This window comes from Anas platyrhynchos, chromosome 2, assembly GCF_047663525.1.
Source record: "Anas platyrhynchos isolate ZD024472 breed Pekin duck chromosome 2, IASCAAS_PekinDuck_T2T, whole genome shotgun sequence".
In the NCBI taxonomy this organism is placed as follows: domain Eukaryota; kingdom Metazoa; phylum Chordata; class Aves; order Anseriformes; family Anatidae; genus Anas; species Anas platyrhynchos.
In genome coordinates, this window is record NC_092588.1 from 37,961,968 (window position 1) to 37,989,940 (window position 27,973).

Genomic DNA, 27,973 nt, shown 5'->3' on the forward strand with positions numbered 1-27,973 from the left:
TCTTTATTACTGTTAGGTCTGAAAACTTGATTAGTTGTCCTTTTTCAGTTTACCCAATTTTTCCAAGTTTCTGGTAATGAATACTTATGAAAATTGGGCCACTTGTTTCTTTTTTTGATGGGTGCTGTTGGATTCCATTCGCATTTCAAGAAGAATGATTTGCTGCTATTATTGTGTTCTGGTTGAAGTTAGAGAACAGTTTGTGTTTTTTGGTTTGCAACTATTAATTTTTTCCAACAGCATTTACTAAGTACGTGATACTTCTGTAAGCAAGCTTCTATTTTAGCACTAAAGAATGATTTATCCAGCAGTCTCAATAGTTACAAAACAAAGTTACAAAACACTTATTGAGGCATATATTTCAGTATTTTGTTGAATCTAGAATCTAATACTTGCTTACAAATTTATGTATGGAAAGGAGTATTTTCTAATTTTACTAGGTAAATAATGGTGTTTAGTATGCTGAAATAATAATTCTACAATAAAATTACATAAGATTCAGAACAATTTATAATGAAAGTTGAAGATTTCTTATTGTAATACTGAATTACTGTTCTAAAGAACACAAAACTAAATAGAGAAGATAATCATGGGTATATGCATATGGTGTGAGATTAAATTCCTGGAGGTTAATTCCTATATTCTTTTCTTTGTTCTGCTTAAATATTCTATATAACTGTTGGCAATACACTTATGTCAGGCAGTTGATATAGCATACATGTCTATAAGATTCTTTGATCCCTAGAGGTACAAAATGCAAACAGACTTTTTTTTAAATTAAAAAAAAAAAGTTCAGATGAAAGCTGTAGAAAATAATAGAGTAACTTAAGATTCCAGCTGTTATAATTGACAGAGTTGATATACTGTGCTATGTTGTAAACATTCATATGTGTGAAGAAGGAAGGAAAAGGGGCGTGTGTTGTGAACATCATAGTGCTCAGTGAAATCTTGACAAAATGATTTAATAAATGCACTTCTATAATGAATGTTCTTTTTTAGCTCTCAGTCATGATGGTTACGATAAGTCATCTGTGCTTTATTAGGTGTTAATACACGTTTGATGGAGGAGTATTCAGATCACACTTCTCGAGAATAGTGACACAGTACTAAATGCACATCACTTTTATTTTCTTCCCTAATATGACAGTCTAGGAGTGAAATTTAGAATGAGTTACCTAATTCTTCGTATCCATGAGCCAAGATATGACCAAGTTTATCTGGTTCTAAATAAGTTTCTTTTTCAAAGAGCATTTTGTTTGAGTAGTACTTCAGGCTATACAGATAGCTACACAGTAAAAGGATTTTTTTCCTCAGATACCTTTCGTGCTTTTGTATATCTCACTGAAATATTGTCGTTCAATTTAACATGGCAAGTTAAGATGTAAGCTCAAAAAGTTCAACACAAGTAAAAACTGAGCGCAGCTTCATTCTGAGAAAAATCGGCGAAAACAGTATCTTGTAAAACATAAATGACTGTTACATACTAAACAGGACCGAACAGGAATCAGTGATAACGCACAGTTTATATAAAGCATACATACAGATATACATAAAGCATGAAAACAAAGTTGAAAAACGTGCGAGCAAAAATGAAGAGATATTCTCACTAGTCCTTTCTTTCCTTTTATACACCCTAAATGCTAGTTGGTTGTGAAATAATGTCTTTTTAGTACCAAATTCATTCATCACTGAAGCTGTGCAAGTTGTCTGAATTTGGACACGTGAGTTGTTGGAAGATATGAGAACGTATTTGAAGAGCTGTATGTATAAAGGAAGTAAACAGCATTTGTGGAAGTAGGGTGTCTGTTTTTAGTCTTCCAGATTCTGAAGTCTGGAACAGTGGCTAAAATGAGGAACTGCTTTTTTCTTTGTAGCTAAAGATGATTGTAAAAGGGAAGAAGTAACTTGGGAGGAAGTAACTTAATACTCTTGTAGCCTTTAATATTACTGCAATAATTTATTTTTTTTTTTTATGACATGGCAGAAAGTTGGTTAAAAAACGGGTGTCAACAAGAGGCTGTAAGACTCTTAATCATAGTGCTCTTAGATACGGCTTAACTACTGTAATAGTCAATTACATAATTACATTTAGACAATTTTAGATATGTAAAAAAAAAAAAAAAAAAGTAGTAGGATTTTTTAAAAAAAGTAATAGGATTGTTTCTTCTAATTCTTTTTCTCTTTGTTTTTTGTTTTCCTGTTCCCATTGTATAGGATAATGGAATAAATACATATGCTTCTTATGGTGCAAGATGAGGTCTTAGTAGGTCACGCAAAGTTGTTTGGAGACATACCAATCCAGTAACTTATATTGTTCCACATAAAGTTACTTTTACAAGAGCATTAGCAGTGGAAGAGTGTTCGTTATTGTGTAGCCTCTGCTTTTAAAAATAATATTATATTGAGTTCTGTGCATACAAGTCTTGATAAACTAGTTTGTTTGGGGTGGTATATGTCTGAGTTTATTTAAGAAAGTAGTTTTATCTTAATTGACCTTGGAACTCAAAATGCAAATCCAGGAAAAACGATCATAGGAGAATTCAGTTTTGAAGGGACATTAGGAGGTCCTTAGTCTGATATTCCTGCTCAAAAACAGGATCAGCTCAGAGATAAGACCAGGTTTTTCAGGGTGTTGCCCAGTGTGGTACTTAAAACCTCCATGATGTGAACGCAATGTGCAGCCTGCTGAGTTGACTGTCCTCATGGGGGCAAAAAGTTTTTCATTAGATCTAGTTGCTTTCTTGCTTGAGTAGACCTTTCTTGCTTGAATTCTTCCTAAACAATGGTTGAGTGGATGATTAGGATAATACCAGTACATTCTTTCTTGAGGGTATAATCTCTTAAGACGTGGCATAATCTTTCCAGCTTTTCAGTGTACTTCCTGTGACTAGGACAGTAAATCATGATTAATGACCTGCTCGATCCTGAACAGGTGTTTGCCTAAGAAGGATATGAATCGTCTTTCTCTCTTTCTCTCTTACCTTGGTATTGGTCCTTGCTATTATTGTTTTTTTCCTCTCTCCATGGCCTTCTGGTCTAGAAAAACTCAGTGGCATAGATAGTAAACAACTTAGTGGTGAAACTCCATCTGCAATAACTTAGGTGTCAGAAGAAATTACCCAGTTTTGAAGAGACTACAGTTCTCTTTATAAGATCTTCTAGGATTTAACTTAAGAAAACATATTATAAGCAGTGTACATTTGAAATTGGTTATTTATAAAATACAAAAGTGATTACGTGAATCACTTTTTCCCAAAGAGAAAAATAGTGAGGAAAAACCTGCTGCCTGATTATCTTCTGGAAACTGAATGGAACTTGAGAATAGCACAGTAATTTTTTCAGTTACAATGAATTAAAGGCAGATGCTTAAATTTGTGTCCAGTTTTTCCCCATTGTGTGTCTGTCTTCAAAACATATGCTTGATTGCTATCTCAGTACACTTTAGTCTTTGTGTATATCAGGACAGTCCTGTAGTTATAACTGATTCTTTGAAGTACTCATTGTTAATTTTAACTTTAGTTGTCACTGATATATTTGAAACAACTTTCTTAATTTATATTTGAATCAAATCAGAAAAGCCTAAAGTTAACTTTATAACTGAAAAATGCAGGCCTAAAAGAAAGATCTGTCCCAGAACAGTCAACATCACCAGAAAGCGAGGAGACCATTCAGCCTGATGAACAGTCATTCGTCAAATCAGGTAAGGTTTCTCATAAAACGCAAAAGAAACGAGACATGGTATTTCATTTGAATTATAACTCTGTTTCTCAGCGTGCAACTTCATTTTGTTGTTTCTTTGGGTAGACTTTGAGTAGAATATTAAATCTTTTATCACTTTGTGTTTATACACTATAACATTTAACTGGAGTGGCTGTTAATAGCTTTATATAAATCACCGACCATGAAAAGTATTTATAGACGGCACTCTTGTCAGTTCTCATGGAACTATATCACAGCAGACTAACTGTCTGCAGGTGTACGGTTGTGGTTTTGATACATAAACAGCAGTATACAGTCAGCAGCCATTCCTTCTAAATATTACTTTTATGTCGTAGTTTGAGTAGTAGAACTTTTCTCAGTTTCTGAAGTTATCTGATAATAGGGAAGTCTTTTTTTTTCAATTCCAGTAATTTTGCATTTCTGTATTTTAAGTTAAACCAAAAAAAAAAAACAAAAACAATCATTTGATAAGCTTATTTGAATATTCACTTTTCTACTAAAATTGTAGTATATAAAAAATTCGAAGTATAGATTTTAGTTCTGAAAAAAAATAATGTTAAAATACACTTTAAAAATTACTAAAATGTATTGGGTTCAAGAGGAATTCAAGAGAAAATGTTTTTATGTGCCAGCTTTCAGATAAACAATTCGCATTTTAATATTTCTCAAAACATATATTTTTCCAGTTCATGGAAGAGGCTTATCTTATTTGGTGTTTATGTGTACCAGACACAATAATCCACAAATGTGTAGGGTATGGCTAATAAAATGGAATATAGAATTTGTTTTAAAAAACTTGAATTACTTTACTTAAGTTATTATAACGCGTATTTTGTGATTTCCTTTTCATTTTTCATAACTTTTTTTTTTTACATACATTTTGGTACTTCATTTGAAAATGCAACAGTGTTGTCTTTTTTGCCAGTTTCTCAATGTTAATTTCAGGACATTTATATGAAGGCAATTTGTAGTACAAATTCCCGTTATTTCCTGGGCTTGTGTTTTAAATGATGATCACTTGTCCCTGAAATCAGTTTGGGATTTATTCTGCTAAGAATTGCCAGGAGGAGACCTTGCTATTGTTATTTGTTATATTGTTAATATTAGTGTTTATTTTCCGTATTTCTAAAATGAATAAGACCCTTCTTCTGTAAATGACATTCTGTTGTCAAAAATGACAAGTTAGTGCTGTGATCTAAATTGTAGGAAAGTAATGGAGGAAAGTATCAGTAAAGTAACTACTCCAAAGAGAATTTGTGGTTTGGATAGGTACCTGAAATTATTAATGTTACTGCCACTAAGTAAAAGTTATATGCAGAAAATCCACTGTAGATAAATTCTTCTGATTGGTCTTCAGAATGATTTAATGTAATGATGCAACATGTTCTGTGTTGGACAGTAAACAAAACCAAATTGGATTTATAATTACATGAGTTGCAGAGATTCACCAAGTTAAATTTCCAGAGAACTTCATGGGCTGGAGTAAAGATTTTATGGAGACTACCAAACACTGCAAGCCTTGAGCTGGTGTTCAGATTTTTGTGCTTACCTTCAATGCAATTTGTAATCTTTTTAGAGCACAAGAATGTTGATGATGTAGAATTGGAAGAGGAAATTCAACCCGTTCTTCATGAAGCTGTCCATTCTGAGCCTGGTAATGCATTAACACTTAAAAAATCACTGAAGAATTTCTGAATTTTGACATAGGCAAGACAAATCTCATAGTCTGTTTTTGGTATGCACTCAAAGTACTTTTGCCTGCACAATACATTTTAAGCAAATACTTTGTAATTTCCAATAAATACTTGAAAAATTCAAATCCCCAGTCTATGGCTCTTTTTTTTTTTTTTTTTTTAGAGGTGTTTGGCAGTAGTAGCTCAGATCAGTTGACAAGAACTTCCTAAAAACATTCTGTAAAGTGCAAGAATCGTTAAACAGGATTTTTACTGTATTTCGCTTCATGACTAATGAAGGCATTCAATGCAGATACTTTGGGTTCATACTACGGTAAGGGTGAGACAAGTCACTTGTCCCCCTCTCTGCTGGGGAGTAGTTGAAAAACATGATAGGTGTCTTGAAAGCTGAGTATTTGCTTGTAGCAGAATTTACCAATGATTGTGTATTCTCTAACAATCCGTATTCTCAATTAGCAGAGGGACATGAAGATGTAGATGAAAGCGTAAATGAACAGTGGCAAGAGAAGGAAGAAACACATGGAGAAACTTTTGAAGCTCCTGCAACAGATGACTTGCTCAGAGAATTAGAGAATGAAGTGACAGAGGACTATGAGACACCAGACTCATTTCAGAAAGGTATCTGAATATGTTTAAAATCAAATGTTGACAAAAATGTGAACAGACAAATAGAAACCCTTCTCGTTTAAAAAAGCAATTCTTTAATTTCTGCTTGCCATAGAAAATTAGCAAGTGTCAACTACTGCAAGCACTATTTAGCAAATATTTTTTTAAATCAAAATGGGATAATAAAACACCACAAGTTGTGGAATCCAGCTGACTGTAAATTATATACTTACTGCAGTGTGGCTTTCAAACAACTGAGTTAATCTGGGTTCTAGCTACATATTTCTCCCCAAAACAGAGGGGCTCAAATCGTATCTATGGAATGTGCTTCTGGACTTTCTAGATTTTTTTAACTAAATTTTTAAGAGTTTAGCACCAGCTTTTGTAGACAGACTTATTCTCAATATACTTCTAATACAGCTCTTCAAGAGAATAAGTGAACAATATTATATGAATATTTTCCTTACATTTAGACTTTCACAGAGGTGAGTTTTCCAACAGCAGATTTGAATTTAGGAAAAAAATTTCTGCAGGGACAGTCATTTTTTTGAGCAAATGTGTTTCAAGTATATGTATTCTCAGTTTTACATATATAAATTTTATTCTTTTGAATATTTCTGGCATTAGAATAAATTTGCTTAGAATTTCTGCTTAGAAATTTGTCTATTCTTATATAACATTCTTTTATAGCATTTGCAGCGCCATGTACTGTTTTTTTGTTTTGTTTTGTTTTTTAAAAAAAAGCTTAAATTTTTAATTTATGCTTATTTCTCAATTTTTCAGATGCTGATCCTGTAGATCTTGGAGCAACACAGCCTGAAACATATGAAGTTCCAGGTATAATTTTATTTTTCCAAACTCAGCAAAATTAGTTTTACACTGAAAATGATATGAAAAAGTAAAACAGAAAAAGCTAAACTAGTATAGTAGTATATAATTTTGAAAATGTTTATTCACTAAACGTCTGATCCTGTCTTGGATATGTTTACTCTGAGATGAACATATCATAACTGATATGGCAAATTAAAGAGTAGGGGATGGTATGTATGGAAACTTTGCCTTCGGGTAGTGCAAAAATTTAATTTGTACTTTGAGTTTCTGGCTGTTGCATGTGTTTGCAATCTGGGCAGGCGAGAGATGCGTGGTTGTACAGTCTATGAAAGTGAGAATAAGGTTTTATTGCTCTTATTCCTGTCTTGTATTCTACAGTGCTGATGTTCTTCTAGCCTATATTTTTGTCAGTAGTATGGATCTTGTGCTTTTGCATAGAACCTCGCATCTTTCAGAAGCAGACAGTTTTAACCTCTCATTCAGGACTATTTAATATTTTACGGCTAATTATGCTATCAGAGTCAGCTCCAAGGACTTAATATGGAACTATCCTTGTAGAGTCTTTCTAGGGTACACCCTTAATCCATCTTCAAACCTTTAGGAAATTTTGCATGCAAGTACATCCAGTTAGCCTCTAGCTATCTTCATCTTTCTTCGCTACTTTACAGAATGGTGTTGGCTTATTTTACCCATTAGTCCATCTACTGAGAAACATGAGATGGATATTATATTTTCCCTGCTGTCTGGGAAGTGTTTTTATCTGTCTACTAATAATGCTTCTTTATAATAGTACAGGCAGCTTCTTCCATTTGTATCAGACCTGGATTTCAGTTTGGACTAAGCATTGAGCCAAAGATAATAGCCAAGTTCTGGACTTCGGTCTTTTTTTGATGCCAAATATGACAACAAAATATTTTTATTTGATACAGAAAAAAAAAAGAAAAAAAAAATCACAAAAAAAATTTATTCCTAACCTTGTTGGGAAGTTTCTGCTTTCCAGCTACCAATTTGGAATCCATGCTGCTATACTTCCAAAGTAAAAGGATAAGTTATTTTACCTTCAGTACCGTGTGTTGTCTGATGTGTCATACTGACTATAGAGATAACATCTCAAAGAGTTGAAGTCACAAATTTAGCAATGCAATGGGGAGATAAAAAACAAACAAACAAACATAAATTGTTCAATTTCTATGATGCCAGAATTGAATATTTCTCAAGGTTTGTTTTCTGACTCTTATTGGCAGCGGTTGTCTTCTGTAGACCAGCATTAACATGGGAACTATTGGAGCACTGGAACTGGAGGAACTATTGTAGAACTAAAATAGAACTAAAGGAACTATTTTAGAATGCAGGAAGATGATATTTTTGATTTGTATTAGAGCTATTAAAAATGTTCATGCAGACTTACAGCTCTCATGTACCTAGTTTTCATACCAAGGGTATGAAAATGGAGGGAGGGTAACCCAGCTCCTTCCACTAGACTGCTACGTGTTTAGTTGCAAATGTCATTTAATAGTTTTAATCTGAAGAGTTGCATTTAGCTATTGAAAGACACATTCAAGAAAGTTAAAAACAATGCAATATTAAATATATATATATATATTCATATTTACTTTACAGTTTCATATGATTATGGTATGGATGTAGAGAGGACAGTAAGTGATCCAGAAGCTCCAGGTTTGTAAATTTTTTTTGTAATTTTTTTTTGTAAATTTTCTTAACTTTAATCGTAATGTAATCACTTGTGCTTTTTTAAACAGATTTGAAAGTAGTATATCATATTCACTGTTAAGTCAGTTTTCTATTCAATCGTTTTTTTCAAGCAGTTTCAAATAAACCTGATTTTTACAGTATTGATTTTGCAGCTATGTTACTGTTATAGTTGTGAATAGAACATGCCACAAATATTTGCACAACTATTTACTGGAGTAGTTCTCCAGCCTAATCAACAGGTTGTCAAAGACTTACTCTATTCATAATTCTAGGCCTAAATGCAAATATGCCTAAACTTATATTGTGATGTAGCTCCTGGATGTGTTTGACAATCTGTCAATTTCAAATAAAATGTTATATTAATTCAAGTATGCCTAGTTCTCTTTTTCTTGAGGTAAATAATATGTAACCTTTTAACTTTTCCTGTGTGTGAAAACTTTACTAGAATTTAAAATATTATATATTTTTATTTAAGGTGATGCTGAACTAATGTTAGAAGATGCTGTCGAACATTACACAGGTACAATGCAAAGTCTTTTTATAGAACTTTAATTGAATTCTGTCTCCCAAACAAGTCCCCCTTCCCCCCTCCCCCCCCCCAATGGAGGTCTTATACAGTATATTGGTTTATAAGTAAATTGGTTTATAAGTCATTACATCTTTATTTACGTTCTGAAATAATGCAAAGAACTACATGAATATTACTTCTTTGTAATGTGAGCCAAGTGGAAAGTAAAATATTTTGAGGGTTAAATAGCTAGGAGTGTATGTGTATGTATTTTAGAATGCATAGAAATGTTTCTGTGGATAAAAAAAAAACAACTTGGATGTGCCAAGGACTTTGAAGATAGTGTGTATAAATGTCAGGGAAAATATCATATCTATAGGAAAAAAAAAGGCATTACAAAATACAGTTGTGGAAAATTTTGCTGTATATAAAAACTATTTATGAGAGTTTTCATTATGAATTGTAGGTCATTTGTAGATGTTTTCATGACTTGTACAAAAAGACCCTAATGATAGTGATGAATGTTTAAGTGTACTTTGTGATGCCAGAAAATCTTTTTTTTTCCACCGAATCTCTAAAAAAAATCTTAGGCTTAAATGAACTCTTAGTATTATTAACTGTAATACACTATAAAACACTATAGATTTGAATATTTTTCCTGAATAAGCTTGATACTGCATTATTTGTGTGCAAGTATTATTTTTAAAATTATATGGATTTTAATACTGAATTTTTCCCCTTTTAAACAGAGGATAGAGTTCATGGGGATTATGATGAAGAACATGGTATGAGAACTGTTACATCTAGTGAAATGACAATATCATAACCCTTATTTTATCAGCATATTATTCTGAAAATCTTTAAGTACTATGAAAGTGAAATTGTTTTGCCCTAAATTTTTCCGTGCTGTCACATTATTTTGTAACTTAACGTGATAAGGGGTTTTTGATGGTCAAATCCCCTGTGCATGTGAGCAATCGATCAGTCTTTAATGCTGGAACAATTGTAGAGTATACATATAGGTTACATGCCCATACCAGTCCCCTTTATCATGCTTTGTGCCTACGTGGCATAAAAAGCACAGACTGTCCATTTTGAGCAAATGGAAGTTCACGAATGTACACTAGACAGCATTATAGTAGCTGTAGTACCTAGTTTTCATCCCTGTTGTCTCCTGGCCCATCTTCCTTTGCAACTTTCAACATTCTCATGAAAACACACTTTTAGTTGTATCGAAGATGAAACATTTGCTCTTTTCCTGGAGAAGGGAGTTTCTAACACCTGTGTTTTAAAGCCAAAGATGGAATGGAAGCCATCATGGAGATGAGAAGTTCTTCTTCTCAAACATAAAGCTAATGTTTTTGACATTAGCTCTAAGAACAGCAGAAGTTCAGTTCCACAAGAAGAATCATTTTAAAGCTTCAGATGCAAATGTCAGAGAAATTAGCTGAAGTGTATGCTTCTCTGTCCTAGAGTCAAGGCATCTTCTCAGTGTCTGTCAGATGTGTTTCTCCTCTTGTGGCAAACACTCTGACTGTATTTTCTCCGTTCTTGATACTTCCATGAAGTCACAGAAAGCTGAGAGGGCACTGCCAAAATGATTGTTAGCCAGAGCAGTTCCGTTTCTTTTCTGACTCTTTCTTTGTATGACTTAGCTCTTAATTAAGATCAGAGACCCTCTCTAATAGGATCACAGCTCATGTACTCACTTCTGCTTTGCATGGCGTTGGGACAAACTGGAGGCCTGTTGTACACTGCAGCCGTTTTGTGTGTGTGTCTAGCATGTGGAAAGGAATGGTCTCTTCATATCTTCTATAGATATTACTAACATTAACAATTCCTTAGCTGAAATGTTTGTATATTTTTGCCCACAGTGAAGTGTGTAAATAAATCAATCATGTAATTATTGTGCACAACTTTCAATATTTTTATAAGTTTTTTATGTAGTTTGTAGCAATGAAACTAGAGAAAGAAAACAAGTTTTAGATTTTGATTAGAAAGAAAGAATTCTGGATTATTTTTTGAAAGTATATTGTTAAGAATATTTTTAAAGTGATGGAGGGGGATCCAAGTGATTATTACTACCTTTTAAGATAAAACATGTAATAGTAGAAAGGATTTTTACAAATCTGATATAAACAACCTTTTATTGGATGAGAGCTGGCACCTGTTAAGATAATGAAATTACCTGGGGTATTGGATGAACCATGAAGTTTTTAATTTTAAAATTCACAATCAGAATTTAGGCGATAAATGGACAGCACTTTGTACATTTTCAGACATGATTTAAAGTAAAATAATGGCTATTCTTAACCTATTTCTTGTTCAAAGTTATGAAAATTATACTAGCTCTTTACCCAAAATATGGGAGTACAGGTGAATTATAATGTACAGAATGATAGCTTTATTGTCATTATTTTCAATACTTCATCTGTGTGCATAGGAATGCTGAAATTTCAGCATTATGTTCACGTTTGATATGTTTTATACGTAGAATTCCACCTATGGGTACCAGCGAGGGTTCATATATCTAAGCATGCTCCAAAAGTAGAGGAAACCTTTGAGAGCTTTGCGTTTGTCAAAAGAGAAATGAATTCGATGCCTAACAAATTATTCTTAGGATACTTCATGAAAATCAACCACACATTTTTTTCTTTTCAGAACCAAAACATGAAGAGGAGACTGAGACTCAAGATACAGGTATAGCCTATAGGTGCATGTATATACACACAAGTGTGTATGTATACATTTACATATATGTATATCGGGCGTATTGGAAAGTCCTTTTTATTTCATATGTAGTTAAAGTGAAACATCTCTGTAATAAGTGTTATTGGAGTATAATTTTTAAAATCAGAGAAATATTTTAGTAAACTTAGCACGAAGGCTGTTATGTAAATGGGAAGGTGAATTTATATTGGTATATAAGATCTGTGTAATCTTCAATCACAGTGTAATACCAGTTACAGGAAATGTTCATTACAGCATCTATAGTTATCAAGCCAGAGTTCTGACTACAAATTAAGACTCTTCTTAATATTACCATCCTCAAAGATTAATCTGTAAATCTTGAGATTGCATTACTGAGACAAAATGGGGCATGTGAGGGTTTCTGCAGGTCTTTGGAACACAGTCATTTGGCCTAGACACTCAGCCTGCTTGCCATGAGCCTCGCTCATAACCTTGTAAATAGTGCCTACTTCTGGAAGTTCAAAAAAATGTATCTTGCAGGAAACAAATACAGATTTTACAGGTTCCAATACTAGCGCTACTTTGGTGTGGATGCTTTTTGCTGATGCTGTTTTCTAATTAGCTAAGCCACTTAAAATAATTCTAGTCTTTGGTCCGCTCTTTATACTTTATCTTCAAATACCAGCTCTTTTGAAAGTCATCTCAGATAAGCGAATAAAAAAGACACAAGTGCTTAATTTAGAATGAATTCAAGAAATGCTGTAGTGTAGATAAATCAGAAGTATCTATTACCTGTATAATCATAAGCTGAAGTGGACAGCTAATGAGTTGAAAGATGCCAAATTCAATTACAATAAAAATAAAAATACTTAATTTTTCCATGGAAGCCTCAGTTTAAGTTGAATTTACTCATCTTTCAGGAAGGAAAGCAGGATCCACTAAAGAGAGAGATACTTTTATCCAAAAAAAAAAAGGCTATACAGAATTGGAATTATATGAAATAAATGCTTTAGAAGAGCTACTATTTTGAATTTACCCTGAACCCTGAAACAAAATACTTATTTATATGGAAGGATGGATATGCAACTGGTTTTGCATGAAAGTTCCAAAGCAGGTTTATATCCTATGTACTCCCTCTTGCTCTAACCTCTGTTCAGACAGAATGTTGGATTAAATACCAGGACAACCCTAAATGTCCTGTTTATGTAAATATTTGTTTTTTTTCCCCCATAAATATAGGGGGAGCATGATGACAGAACAATGGTACATAGGGATAAGATGGGAGGAGGAGTGTTGCAGCAGTAAGCAGTGCAAAAATATTTACCCACTTAGGTTGTTGGTTAGTGCTATTATTCACTACTAAAGCCAATCAGAACGAGTAAGCTTTTTAAGAGTAAAGACATGCTCAGAAAGATTAAGGAGGGTTTATTTTTTTTTAAGTTACTGTAATTTAATCCAAATGATTAAGTAATTAATTAATGTTTAGAGGGTATGATTTTTGAAATACCTACTAATACAGTAGTTCTGTAGTGAAACAGGAAAGAAAATTTAAGGTATCTATTTTTCCCTCAAAATTGAAATTTTCTGTTCACAGTTGAGCGTGTCTGTGTGCTCGCTTTGTTCTTTGGTGTTGTATGCAAGTTTCATCAGTTTAGAACTTGACTTCATTATTACTCTGAATTGCATGTTGTTTTTTTTTTTTTTTTTAGCTGTCGAGGACCTTCCTGAAGAAGTTCATGAAGCTGCAGAGCAAGGTATATTTTGTTATTGTGATCTTAGTGTTTTGGTGAAAGATGCTGATGAAGAAGGGGAGAAGGAAAAAAACAAACACCTAATTATACACTTTTATCTTTTTATACTTACAGATGAAATTATTGAAGATCTGGAAATTGATAAAAAGATGTCAGGTATGAGTTCTTATAAATAGAGAAGGAAAACACTTTATAAGTCTATTTAAATCTGTTAATATAGAAAAATATTGCAGGAAAATGTACTGCATGAAGTACTTAAAGCTTCAATTTGTGGAATAGAGTATGTTAATTTCCCAGATGACTGCTCAAAAAGATTAAGTTGTGAATTTTTGTTTGTTGTGCTGGTGCCAGGGAATTTCAGATGAATACCGAATCAGATGTAATTTGAAGATTAGCTTCAAGAATTTAAAGTATCATTAAGCAAGATTTTTTTCAAACATGACCTTAATTCAGTCAGCTAGAGCTAAGTGATCTAAACAGTTTATTCTTAGCACAACTTATAGGGTTTGATGCTATATTTTATTCAAATTTTCTAGTTGAAAAATTTGTTATAAAATTTGTTTACAAAAATAACAATTGCAACAAAAATCACTTTTGGAGGGGAGTAATAGAAGTCATTAAGAGTGAAGAGCTATTTTTTTAATATTAAATGCATTCAGTTGCCATTGTTCTGCAGTTTAACTCCTTGTTTGATACTAATGGGGCTGGGTGGTTCATGAGGAATAAAAGCAAAATTGAGAACATACTATGTGTAACTTAAATCATTTATTTTCTTTGCAACAGTAGAAAGTAAACATACAGAAGATAACCCGGCCACTGAAACAGAGGAATCAGGTTTGTATTTCATGTATTGCACATGAATTTGCTACTTATTTGCAAAGGGGAAAAAAATAATAATATTGTAGACAGGAATTCTACAATAAAAATGCATTTATATCTTTTTCTGCAGTGCTTTTTCCTTTAAGGACAAACATAACTGTGTTGTTAGAAACTACCCTGTTCTCTTTTGCTTTGCTTTGCTTTTTCAATGCCAAAATTTTAAAAGCTTACATAGCGCAGCTCAATTTTAGAAGTTGAGAGTGCTCCAGCTCAGAATAACTTACAGCAATAATAGTGGTCATAATATTAGGTCATAAGAAGCTGAAGATTTCCTTGCTCTGCTCTGTGTTCCGTACTCTGGAAAAAGAGCATATATATTTATATAAGAAGCAAAGTGGAATGTTACCCCAGCTTTGAGCAGTGTACGTTACAGGATTCCTGAGTCAGAGCATATTTCAGTTTTTCTCTTCAGTGTTCCTTACCGTATACAGTGAGTGAACCAGGCTCCCCCTATTCATGAATAAGCAGCTATGTGCAACCTTCAGTCTATTAGCAGCAATAGCAATTGGTGACATTTCTCTTTTAAGTGTACATCCTGGATTAAAAAGAACTGAATTTTCAAGTAAAATATTTCACAGTTACAGCTAGGAACATTATAATTTCCTAAGTATGGTCATGTTTTGTAAGCCCATATTCTAATAGCATACGAAAGTGGGAGGAGATTTGTACTTTGGATAGTACAATTTCATAAGTTTGAAGTTTGATTTTTGAAACATTGCAGTACTGCAAATTAAGTGCTTGCCTCCCTAGGTATTAATCTTTCCCCTGGAAAAATTTAGCTGAGGAAAATTTGCATCCCACTTCAGCAAAAGTAGTATTACAAAGCAGGCTTGATAGGTTACAGTTATGAACATGTGAGAAAATATGCAGCTTTTTGTACATATTTAGAGAACCAGTTTCAGTTGTTTGTGCACTTCTCATTTACAGAAATCCCTGTTCAAACTGAGGATTATTCAACTGATAATCCAGTGGGTAAGTTAATCTTAAGTGTTCTTTTAAAAATATATATATTTAAAAAATATATATATATATATTTTTATATATATAAATTACAGCTACGTGGTAAGTTCTACAAACCATTTTTGGAGAGGTGTGAAGGGTTGTCATTATTGTCATTTGAAGTCGCTTCCCATTTTTGAAGCAATACTTTTTTATCTTGTACTGCATAAATGTTAGTGATGGCTATTGAATTATATGGAAGTATTCCATATAAATCTATGAGTAGTTTTAATTTAAAACTTAATTTTAAATAATTTCAGAGTGAGTTGGATACTTCATCTGTGAAGGTAAAAATAAATGTTTTGGGTCTAAAAATTATGTGCTTCCTTTCTAGGGTAACTGGTCATGGGTGGTGATATTAGTGTTACTTGTCTGTGTATCAGTCAAATCTATTGGAGTTAGACTGTAGCACATATTTTATGCACTGGTCTGTAAACAAGATTGTTTTGTCATGTTACTGCATTTTTCTTGACATAGCTGATTTTACGAACAGTAGCACTTAGAGCTTTTCCATTGGCTGCATGACAATAGTATTTACCATTTTTAGAGTAGCTACCTAATGAATCCGTGTCTCTGACAGGAGAGTTTATACGTTTAAAGACTGTATATTAGATTAGGTCTGCTTTTTTAGAGTTTGGTATTACAAGTCATTTGTTTGCTCTTCATAACACTATAGTAGGGGTATTATCTCTCAGCAGGAAATGACAGCAATTGCAATCCAGGAGCCCTGGGTGCTGTTTGTTTAGATCTCGTTAGCCTGAATGCCTGTATAGTGTGGTTGTTGGGCAAAGGAGTTTTCGATCACCTTTGTGCATTGATTAATCCTTGCGATATGCAGAAGCTCTGAAGTGGTGTCGTGACTTCACAGTAATTCTATGAGACTTTTCTTTCCTTGTGAGGAAGGAAATGTGTATTTAATGTTCAGACATTCCAAAAGTAGCCTGAGAAGTGAAAAACACAGGACATCTGTGTGATGTCCCAATACAGATTATTTCATGTTTTAATTTACATGTTGAACCTTAACTGAGGTGATCTGAAATACTTCTATCCATATATAAGTGCTTTTTCTGAGAGAGGGCTTCAAACTACATATGAAGGGGAACAGGGGAAATGAAGCTCGATAGAGATAAGCCTGGGGAAGCAATCCCAGGGTTGAGGGTGAGGGCAATGGCGTGACTCAAGTGCATCTACACTAATGCATACAGCACGCACACACAACAAACAGGAGGAGCTGGCAGCCATTTGTGCAGCAGGCGAACTATGACCAAGCCACCATCACTCAAACATGGTGGGGCCATTCCCACGACTGGAGTGCTGCAATGGATGGCTACAAGCTCCTTTTCAGAAGGGAGAGGCAACTGAGGAAGGGTGGTGGTGTGACTCTCTATATTAGAGAGTGCTGGGATGCTATTGAGACGGGGTTGGGAATGAAAAGGTAGAGTCCCAGTGGATAAAGATCAGGGGGTTGGCCAACAAGGCGGACATCCTGGTGGGGGTCTGTTATAGACTGACAAACCAGGATGAAGAGACGGATGAGGTGTTCTATAAGCAGCTGGTGGAAGTCACTCAATCGCCAGTGCTTTTTCTCATGGGTGACTTTAACTTCCCAGACATGTGCTGGAAATACAATACAGCCCTGAGGAAGCAGTCTAGGAGGTTCCCAGAGAGTGTGGAAGACAGCTTCCTGACTCAGCTGGTCAGTGAGCCTACCAGAGGGGATGCCCCACCAGACCTGCTGTTCACAAGCAGAGGACTGGTGGGAGATGTGGTGGTAGGGAGATGTCTTGGGCAGAGTGACCATGACATGTTAGAGTTCTCTGTTCTTGGTGAAGTCAGGAGTGGGGTCAGTAAAACTGTTACTCTGGACTTCCAGAGGGCAGACTTTGAATTGTTCAGGACATTGGTAGGGAGGGTCCCTTGGGGGGTCAGTCCTCAAGGGCAGGGGGGTCCAGGAAGGCTGGGTGGAAACAGAGACTTGCTCCACCTGAACTGTCACAAGTCCATGGGGACAGATGGGATCCACTTGAGGGTGCTGAGAGAGCTGGTGGATGTGATTGCTCGGCCTCTTTCTTCCATCATCTATCAGTGGTCTTGGTTATCCAGAGAGGTCCTGAATGGTGCCAGGAAAGGTGATAGAACAGCTCATCTTGAATGCAGCCACGTGGCATATGCGGGACAACCAGGGGAATCAGGCTCAGCCAGCATGGGTTCATGAAAGGCAAGTCCTGCCTGACCAACCCCATCTCCTTTCATGACTGGGTGACTGCCTGGTGGATGAGGGAAAGCCTGTTGACATAGTCTACCTAGACTTCAGCAAGGCCTTGACACGGTCTCCTGGAGAAGCTGGTAGCCCACAGCTTGGACAGGTACACTCTGCTGGGTTAAAAACTGGCTGGACAGCTGGGCCCAGAGAGTAGTGGTGAATGGAGTGAAAGTCAGCTGGTTACCGGTCACCAGTGGTGTTACCCAGGGATCGATGCTGGGGCCCATCCTCTTTAATATCTTTATTGATGACTTGGATGAGGGAATTGAGTGCAGCCTCAGTAAGTCTGCAGACAACACCAAGCTGGGGGGAAGTGTTGATCCGCTGAAGCGTAAGAAGGCCCTGTAGAGGGACCTGGACAGGTTGGGTTGAAGGGCACAGGCCAGTGGGATGAGGTTCAACATGGCTAAGTGCTTGGTCCTGCACTTTGTTCACAACAACCCCATGCAGCACTACAGGCTGGGGGGGGAGAGTGGCAGGAAAGCTGTGCAGAGAAAAAAGATCTGGGGGTGTTGGTTGATGCACTCCTGAACATGAGCCAGCGGTGTGTCCAGGTGGCCAAGAAGGCCAATGGTATCCTGGCTTGTGTCAGGAATGACTCTGATTCTGTGATTGTGTATTGGACTATTTAAAGCTGTAAGCATTCATGAATAGATGACTAATAAAAATATTCAGTTTCTTAAAGAGTATAAAATGTTTTAAACAAAGGTTAATAGACAGTGTAAGAATAAGTAGTTGTTGCTTTTGACAACATTGGTGAGAAGTTCAGTGAAGATAGTATTCATTCAGTTGGTTTGTTGTCCTTCTGCTTGGAACTGTAGAACAAGAAAAGATAAGTCTGTTTTCTTGCAGAAAATGTTGCTGCCTAACAAGAAGGCTATTATGAGACTATTGGAAAATTTCAGCAGTAGAAAATTCTACTGCATAGCATCAGTTATATGAGGATATAGAGATGATATTGACTTAGACATACTATTTTGGAACCAATTTCAAACTCCAGGTATCAACTTGAAATCTTTGATTTTTTTCATGGACCATGTTTCTGTCAGTGTTTGTGCTGTAATTTATGACTCAATTTTGCAGCAGTAAGTGCATTTCCTACCTTCACAAAACAATAATATTAATAATCTTACATGTATTACACAGTAGTGGATGGTTTTACAAATATTCCATTTGTGCAGCTTCCCTTAGTTCTAAATAGACTTCTGAATGTAATAGTGGAGTTGAACCTAGTTGGCCACTCTCCTTTTCATTTACTGTGGTACAGAATCCTTACTGGTTTCAAACCCCATTAGGATCAAAAATAACTTGTTTTACTATGAAATACCGTATATTTCTTGTCCCTTTGAATTTCTGTTTAGATTCTTTTTTTCCTTCATTTGTGTTCAAATTAGTGCAATGCACTTTTTAAATCACAGATGAGTGTTCAAGGGAAACATAGCTTTATCCTGATGTATATTTTCAAAATAGATAATAATAGCAGCACTGGAAGAAGTGAATGTTTTCTTTTTCCTCACAGAAAAAAGTGAAAGAATTGATCAAAACCTATTTAGTTACTCAATATGAGTAACTATTAGACGTATTAGATGATGCCTGTGATTTTTCCTTTATGAAGCAGAAAATGAAAATAATGTGATTAGAACAAAATCTGCTGTAGTATACAAAAATACTGAAAGAGATGAAGTATTTTGTGTATTTATGTAAGAACCGCTTTGAAGGCAGAAGAGTTATCAAACAGTTGTGTATCACATTTTATAAAAAAGCATATCAGCACAATGTAGGACTCAAATTATATAGCATCTCTAACAATTGAGAAAAGAAGCAGGATATGCATAAAAAAAATACTAACCAGGAATGCAATTATTACAATTATGGAATTTTCCTATCGTTAAGTATGTTTTCCTGCCTTCTTTAGATGAGAAAGACTGGAGGAAACATTATTCTCATAGTATTTTCCTCTTAGAGGATGAAATTCGCATTTACTAGAAAGTCAAAAAATTTTATATATTTTTTTGATCCAGGATTCAGTATGTTTTTCTTGTTGTCAGAATTCCTTTCTCATGTGATTTGATTTCATCAGTTACTCTAATTATTTCCTGTTAATTCAGCAATAATAATATTAAAGTTGATTGTACTAGAGACAATTAAGTACTCTCTTATGAATGAAGAGTACCAATATACACAAATGCGCTCTGCAAATATGTGAAAGATGTGTGTATATATAACTTCGTAATGAACGTATCTTCTGGTGCTTTAAAGTTACTTAGAAAGGTCACTATAGACTCTATTCTCAGTTAATATAAATACATGCAACTTCATTTGGTGCACAGTGGTACCAGTTTGTATTGGGCTAGAAACATTATTTGATTTTTATCTGAAACACAGGAGCTTACTTGTTCTGGAAAGAATACAGGAGGTAGTTCAGAAGATGAATTTAGTTGTAAGATGCATTCTCACATCTTCAGTGGAAAGAAATTGAGTGTGGGATTTAAATATGCTGGAGTGCAAGTGAAAATTTTTTATTTAATTGATTTTTTACTCCAGAGAATAGTACCAAAAAAAAATTAATGGTAGGCAACTGCATCTTTACATATCTATATGCGCTGTTTTCCAATTGCCCAAGTTTACTTTTAAAATTATTACTGGTATTACTTGTCAACAGTAGACTAGTTTAACTGCAATTTGTATTTACAAACTAATATACTTGAATGGTATAATACGCTAGCTTTTGAAATATTGCTGATATAGGATTTTTGATTAATCCCATTTTATATTGGCATGTAAATTGCAGTGGTTGTGATAGCATAGTATTTGCTGGGATATATTCAAAGGGAGACATATTACATTTTTGGGGGGATATTTTACTCTTCTTTTTTTTATCCCTCTTCTGTATGTTCAAATTTAAAATATGTTTTTTTCCCTTTTGTCTTGTACCCTTGACACTTTCATAACCCTGCATTAGCCCAACTTGCTGAAATCCATTATGTGTAGAGTAGTTTTCACTTCACAACTTTGACCCTTCCTTGTTCCCTGCATTCCCTGGCTCCCCTTTTCCATTGTACCTGTCCTTGATATTAAAAAGGGGATTAAAAAAAAAAAGTGCATTTGTAAAGGAAATCTGGGCCACCTCGCAAGGTAAATGAAATGCCATATGCTCAAGAAAGAGTACATAAATTATTGTGTAGATAATATTTGAAACTACGTTTCCCACCTTCTACGGCAACTTTGTGTATATTCATTATGAAAACTCCTAGAAATTATAGCTTTCTTAAAAGTCTAATACAAAGTTGCATTTTTTAGATGTTAAGATGATTAATTTTGTTTTAGTGTAAGTTGTGTTTTGGTTGGTCCTTTAATATAGATTTCCCCTTATTTTTTCAGATACTTAAAGCTTCAAAAGAAAGTCCCTACATCAGGAGGACCAGCCCTAACCATACGCTACAAAGGGGAGAGCAGATGGTTGTAATAGATCTTACGATATAATTACTGAGCAGTTCAGGGTTTGGGGAGCAAACACTAAGATATTGTAAATGGGTTGTAGCCAACTGTCATTTTAGTAAGCTTTTTTTTTAACACTTGGATGTTTAATTTACATTCTTGTCTGATTTTATTTTTTTTTGTGGGGGGTCAAGTTTAGTGAATTCATTAGTTTTATTTTTCTTCTGTGTTCATGACAGAGTTGAGACTTTGAACTACATTTCATATGTGCTGTTCAAACAATTGTTAATATTCTATTTATAAAGTAGCAGCAAGTACATTTTTTCAGATTTTAATATATATCTTTTGTTGTGGATTCATACAGTGTGTACAGAGCAGTTTGATGAAACATAATATTATGAATTTTTAAATGTTTTATAACTGCTGGTATAGCATACGGACTGAACGCATTTTATTGGAAACACTAATCAGGCACACTATGCTGTGAAGTTTTTGACTTGTATCTCTTTGCACTGACATTACGTCAACAGATACACTACATGATTTTCAGGTGATTGAAAATAGTCTAACAATATACAAACTGTGTATGTTTAATTCACAGTAGTAAAAGGGCAGATTACTAAATTACATTATTTTTTTCAGAAATCTTTAGTGGGTGCATTAAAACTTTTTATTTATGTACATTTGGTTTTGAAGCAAAATTTTCTAGAAACTACACAATAGCCCAGCAGGGAGTCAGTGTAAATTGAAACAAAGCAGAATCACCAGAAGCAGGTTGATTTCAGGAAAATTATCATACTTATCCTAGCGATATAATGATTTTTAAAGCTGGATTTAGGAAACTGTATTCAGTGAACTACTAAAAAAAAAAAAAGTTAAATTTGTATAAATACTGAATTTGTAAATCTAAATAAATAAATTCAACCTAAGGAAAAATAGGGTATAAAAATTTAAAACCTACAATTATAAATGCTCTTGTAAACGGTACACAACTGAGTGATTTAGAATTTTAATTCTAGAGGTGTACTCTTTACCTGTTCCATGCTGCTGTTCCACAATTACAAAGACACACTTTATTCTTTGGCATTTTGCATGTGCTCCTTTTTGGCTCAGGAATAATTGCTGTGGTTTTTAAAAAAAATGCTAAGTCTAATGTGAGAGCTTGGAAAAAAACGAATGTTTAAAATCAATTTGTAACGCTAACAGCGGTTGCCTTTTGGTTGACAGGGAGATTTAAACTTCTGTAACACGTGAACTGAAGTCAGGTTTTCAGTTGGGTTTTCGGTTGCTTACAGTTCTAGATAAAGGGACATCATATACTCTGGCTTCTTTTGCTTGGGACTTCAGTAAGACTCCACGTAAATGAGTGGTACATATGATTAATAAACATAGAAGATGTTAAAAGTGGCCTCTTTAGACTTTCAAGAAAGCAATAATACTCTTAGACTGTGATGTGGTTTGGGATGGGATATACTCATAAATTTACCTGTGATTGTGAATTGCAGAGCAATAATTTTTACAAAGCCATATTTTGTGATGAAGCTTGGGAATAATTTTAGAACGGTGAATGGAGGACTTTTTATATAACAGTGGCAGCCTACTTGTAGACTAACAGGACTGTGAGAGTATATTATGCTGTGATCAAATTCCAAGTATTTTGTAACTGGGTATGTGGTTTTTATGTGCTTCATGTTTACAAAAATATGCCAGGCTGGGCAAGGTCAAGAGGACTATTAAAGAAAATATGTATATTTCATCTGTTTTAATGTTTGGCTGCAATAAAACACAGAAGAATATCTATGTCTTTCTAGTGTCATTATTTTTTCCAAAGTGCGGTATATACTAACTATGTGGGATAAATATTTGCCTCAGATACTAACTAATCTTATTAATTTCCAAGTTAATTATTTGAACTTTTAAAAATATAACTGAAAGTAAAATTTACAAAGAGGAGGAAATCTAGTAAGCAGAAGTAATTTTTATTTTCGGTGGTAGTATGTGATAGGAATGTGCGTTACTATAAATTGTCTTTTATTATTGTGTTGTGTATCTTTTGGACTATTAGCTACTAGGCAACTAATTTGGCCTCAGTTTTGCTCACTACATGTAATTTATATTTGTGACTTAAAATGGATGAGAAATTACTGTGACTTCCTGGATGTATCTTACCTTTGTTAAAGACACCTACTTTTCACAGAAGCTATTCTATTTTATGGTCCATAATCTAAATTAAAAGTCTAAGAAATGTGTTGTGTTTATTCAGTTCTGTGCTTCAAAAGAAGCTTCCCTGAATTTGTAAGACTTCAAATAGTTTTGTATTTTAATATTGAAATACGCTTGAATAAAGAACTGCAATTATTAAAAAAAAAATAAAATAAAAAAAATAATTCCCCAACATAACATCTTTATATTTTCCACATTGCTACATTCCTCCTTGTCATATCTCCATGAATGTATAAAATCTTGGATCCAGTTATTTTTTTGAAAATCACAAGAAGAAATACCAATAAGGAAAGCAAAATTTAAATAAAAGCAGAGCAGGATACTAAAATACCATTTTAATATTGAAAATTTACTACTATTTTAAGTGACTTTTCATGTTCTCGGTAATAGAAAATGTATCATATCATAATCCAGTTATTTCTAAGAAGTGAAGCAAATTGTTAAGATTGGCTTTTGGAAAGATATTGAAAATTTTCATTTATTTACTGAATGTCATTATGTAGTTTCTAGTGCTTGAAAAATTATGTATGTGTAAATACCACTATATTATACAGTTAGGTATTCTGTTGATTGGGTTACATGTAATTTCTATGAGATATGAAATAGATTTTGGCTGTGACTTGGGTTATTGTTTCACATTCATTCGCAAAAATCTAGGCTTACTGCAATGTGAAAAATAAATCGATTCTATATAGCAGAAACTTTCTTGGGAATACCTGGCACATGTTACGCTATGATAGCAACTCTAATCTAGAGAGGCTGTTTAAAACAGCGTTGTCTATAGTTTTTATCTAGATCTGTTTTGATCAAAACAGAGAATTTGAGTTAAGGATGAGAGTGACTTGAAGAGCTACCAATAAATTTTCAGTTTGGGCTATGACTCGTTTAAGTTGATAACTAAATAGTCTGGAAAGTAACTATTATATCCCTGTCTTTGAGATGAAGCACATTTTTAAACCTTTATCAGAAATGGCATAGTTGAAATGATTTGCACCATCAAAGTAAGGCAGAGATCAGTGTGGAGAGAACAAAGCAATATGCGTTGTAGCCGATGCTGAAGCAAATTCTTAGTTCGGCATGGTAAGAACTGAGGAAAAAGATCTCCAGAACTAACAAGTTCAAGTTGTGTTGAATTTCAAAAGCAGCTACTTAGAAGGAAAATCTGGAGTACAAAAAGATGATTGGAGAGGCTTTATTGAAACTGATGGCAGTTAATTTAGCAGAATACATATTGGAAGAAATCTAGGAGAATTTGGAGAAATGATCCTGATACATAAATATAGACAACAATACATAATGTGTGAGCTTCAATAATAAAGTGGTCCAGAAATGGGAGACAGGAGTAGGTTTTAGAGTGATAAACTCATACTTTGTTCTTGCTGTGATATAACAGAACTTGCAGAAATAATGGAAATGTCAGAGATGGGTAGAAGAGGGTCACTGAGTGACCCAGGAAACTGGGTGGTTAAGTAGCATGATCTATCATGGTTTATTATCCTGTAATGTGTTTATGCTACTTGCTATTATTTTATCAACTCAAAACAATATGAATACTATTCTCTCTCATCTGGAGCTGTGTTATTGCTCTTTTTAAAAACCAATATTTCTGATGCCATACTGACGGATACATCTCATTCCTTGCTGTGTGTGTAAAAAACATTTTTTAGCAAGTCCTGAACAGTGCTTTCATTACTATCCTATTAGAGTAATAATATCCTCCCAATTATTTCATGGTATGTAACTCACTTTTTTTTCATTTTCTTTCAATTTAATTGACTATCTGGATTTCATGAAGTAATTGAAGAGGTGAATGACTTTCAAAGTCACCCTATTTAATTTCTTGTATCAAATGAAGTTAATCCTCATTATGCCTTGTGCTGAATGTAAAATTAAGGTGTACTGTATGCACATCCAGGAGCAGCAGTTGTCTGCCTGTAGTAAAGAGGTGGACAGAAATTTCCTTGAAGACAGGAGGAAGAAATAAAAAGCTAACTCTCTTTTTTAAGTATTATAGAGTATATTAGGATTAAAATGTGGTAGGAGTACAGTAAAAGAAGAAAAGAAAAACTTGTTTCTGAATGTACCTTCTAGATGCATGATTTTGATACAACTATTTGTATGTTTTTTGCTACAGTAGTGCTTAGTTAACATTTGCTCATGCATTCAGCTGTTCACAAAACATTTGGTTTATTTTAAATGTTAAAAAGTAAGTCAAGAATTTCCAAGTGCTGAAGTCATTTCTGAATAAGGCTTACGTTCCTGATCTGTATGAATGTTTTTTACTTTTTAATCAAATGTGTACATATATATATAAAGATAGTATTCCCATATTCCCAGGAGTTTGTAATTAATGAACTACTTTTTTTTTTTTTTTTTAACAACATAGCTTGTATTGCAGTGTGTTTCACTTAAATCTTCCAACTAGCTAAAGGGGAAAGTTTGTGACAGAAATAATTATGCAATATGTGAAGCATCTGCAGAGAAAGACCTTCTATGTAACCATAGTTCAGACAGTGAACTATGCTTGGTTTTAAAATAAAATTAAAGAAGAAACAAGTCCAGTTAGCACAATCATATTTTGAGTCTAAACTGTAATTTTATTTTAACTTTCTTATCCTAAACTGTTAACATAAATTCACTTCAATGGAATTATATTTTTAATATTCTAGGAAAAGGTGAAAAAGAGACTGAACAAGACAAAACAGAAAAAGGTAAGTAAATCTAAAAGTAACATTCTACACTTCTGGAATTTGTGTTTTCTGGGAGAACTGATTTAAATTAGGTTAAATAGTAGCGAAACTTAGTTCTTGTATATCTTCCACAGATAAGCAGGAATTGAGTAAATGTGCAGTGTGCAACTGTTTTTGTAAATAGTCAAAAACTTGACAGTAAATCATTCCCCTCTTACACAGTTGCAGGCTGCTGTTAAAAACTTCAGCTGTTTCAGAACTAAAAGGCTTCAATGTCGTGCTCCCTGTGTGATGTTGCAGGGGTCGTAGCGTCACCACACAGTTCGGGAATCTCAGGGTGAGAGGCAGCTGGGGCTGTCAGAACCTGTAAGCCCTGTTCAGTGCTGTGAGCTGCCCTCAGCTGGGAGCAGGATAGCTAAGCTTGTGCAGCACCTGGCGAGCCTCGTGTTCTGAGGAGAGTAGAGGCAACCTGTGGATAACAACACTTAATAGCTCCAGTGTATCGGCATGTAACTTGAGTTTTACCTGCATTACTGGTTGATAAATTGTAGGTCTAAACAGATGCAGCTGTGGTGTAGGGAAGTTATATCCATCCTCACTCACAAAACACTGGCTGAGAGAACTTGTAGGTGCTTTATAAAAACAGCAGATAGCACTGAAATCAATCTGCTTCAGTGATACCCAGTATGGGTTAGGTAAGAACATCCAGAGAACATACAGAGGCAGGTTTGGTGGAAAAGTGAGTGGTGCTGAGTACTGAGAGACTTGTCTTCCTACGTTGACGTTGGTGTTGGCCCTGTGCATTCCCTGTCGCTGCTTTGCAGAGTCTGTGTCATTCAGAACAAATTTTGTATGTCTCCCTTGCTGTATCGTTGCAACTGATCACAGATAAAAACCTCAGCGTCTGTGTGTGCATCCTTTTCACTCGGAAGGCCTAGTGCCTGCCATAGGTAGCTCCTCTTTTACTTCTAGGGGGGAGGTAAAGGGTGTCAGTGACTGCTGGTGTCCTTTTTCATCCTCCTCTTGCTCCTTTTCATCCTCCCCTTGCTCTGGCTGCTCTTGGCTTGGACTGGCTCATGCTTCGTTGGGTTAGAAACTGGCTGGATAGCTGGGCCCAAAGAGTCATGGTGAATTGAGTCAAATCCAGTTGGAGGCCGGTCACTGGTGGCATTCCCCAGGGCTCGGTGCTGGGGCCAGTCCTCTTTAATATCTTCATTGATCTGGATGAGGGCATTGAGTGCACCCTCAGTAAGTTTGCAGATGACACCAAGTTAGGTGCGTGTGTCAATCTGCTCGAGGGTAGGAAGGCTCTGCAGGAGGATCTGGATAGGCTGCAGCGATGGGCTGAGGTCAACTGCATGAAGTTCAACAAGGCCAAGTGCCGGGTCCTGCACCTGGGGCGGAACAACCCCAAGCAGAGCTACAGGCTGGGAGATGAGTGGTTGGAAAGCTGCCTGGCAGAGAAGGACCTGGGAATATTGGTTGATAGTTGGCTGAATATGAGCCAGCAGTGTGCTCAGGTGGCCAAGAAGGCCAACAGCATCCTGGCTTGTATAAGAAGCAGTGTGGCCAGCAGGGCTAGGGAAGTGATCGTCCCCCTGTACTCAGCTCTGGTGAGGCTGCACCTCAAGTACTGTGTTCAGTTTTGGGCCCCTTGGTACAGGAAGGACATTGAGGTGCTTGAGCGAGTCCAGAGAAGGGCGACGAAGCTGGTGAGGGGTCTGGAGAACAAGTCCTACGAGGAGCGGCTGAGGGAGCTGGGCTTGTTCAGCCTGGAGAAAGGGAGGCTCAGAGGCGACCTTATCGCTCTCTACAGGTACCTTAAAGGAGGCTGTAGTGAGGTGGGGGTTGGTCTATTCTCCCACATGCCTGGTGACAGGACGAGGGGGAATGGGCTAAAGTTGCACCAGGGGAGCTTTAGGTTGGATATTAGGAAGAACTTCTTTACCGAAAGGGTTGTTAGGCAT

General features: G+C 35.1%; 1 protein-coding gene across 16 annotated transcripts in view; it reads left to right on the forward strand.

The window, feature by feature from the left end:
* Positions 1 to 27,973, forward strand: part of ASPH (aspartate beta-hydroxylase) — a 114,438-nt gene that overhangs the window by 34,678 nt on the left and 51,787 nt on the right. For 5 of the 16 annotated variants that reach the window (XM_038175370.2, XM_038175359.2, XM_038175364.2 and 2 more), the window contains 13 exons: positions 3,611 to 3,700; positions 5,297 to 5,374; positions 5,871 to 6,032; positions 6,804 to 6,857; positions 8,472 to 8,528; positions 9,040 to 9,084; positions 9,822 to 9,857; positions 11,734 to 11,772; positions 13,473 to 13,517; positions 13,629 to 13,670; positions 14,298 to 14,348; positions 15,321 to 15,365; positions 25,986 to 26,027. In XM_038175370.2, the coding sequence (XP_038031298.2) occupies positions 3,611 to 3,700; positions 5,297 to 5,374; positions 5,871 to 6,032; positions 6,804 to 6,857; positions 8,472 to 8,528; positions 9,040 to 9,084; positions 9,822 to 9,857; positions 11,734 to 11,772; positions 13,473 to 13,517; positions 13,629 to 13,670; positions 14,298 to 14,348; positions 15,321 to 15,365; positions 25,986 to 26,027 (786 nt within the window). The remainder of the gene's footprint in view (positions 1 to 3,610; positions 3,701 to 5,296; positions 5,375 to 5,870; positions 6,033 to 6,803; positions 6,858 to 8,471; positions 8,529 to 9,039; positions 9,085 to 9,821; positions 9,858 to 11,733; positions 11,773 to 13,472; positions 13,518 to 13,628; positions 13,671 to 14,297; positions 14,349 to 15,320; positions 15,366 to 25,985; positions 26,028 to 27,973) is intronic. The other 11 variants (XM_038175360.2, XM_072034573.1, XM_038175365.2 and 8 more) reach the window with 7 other exon arrangements.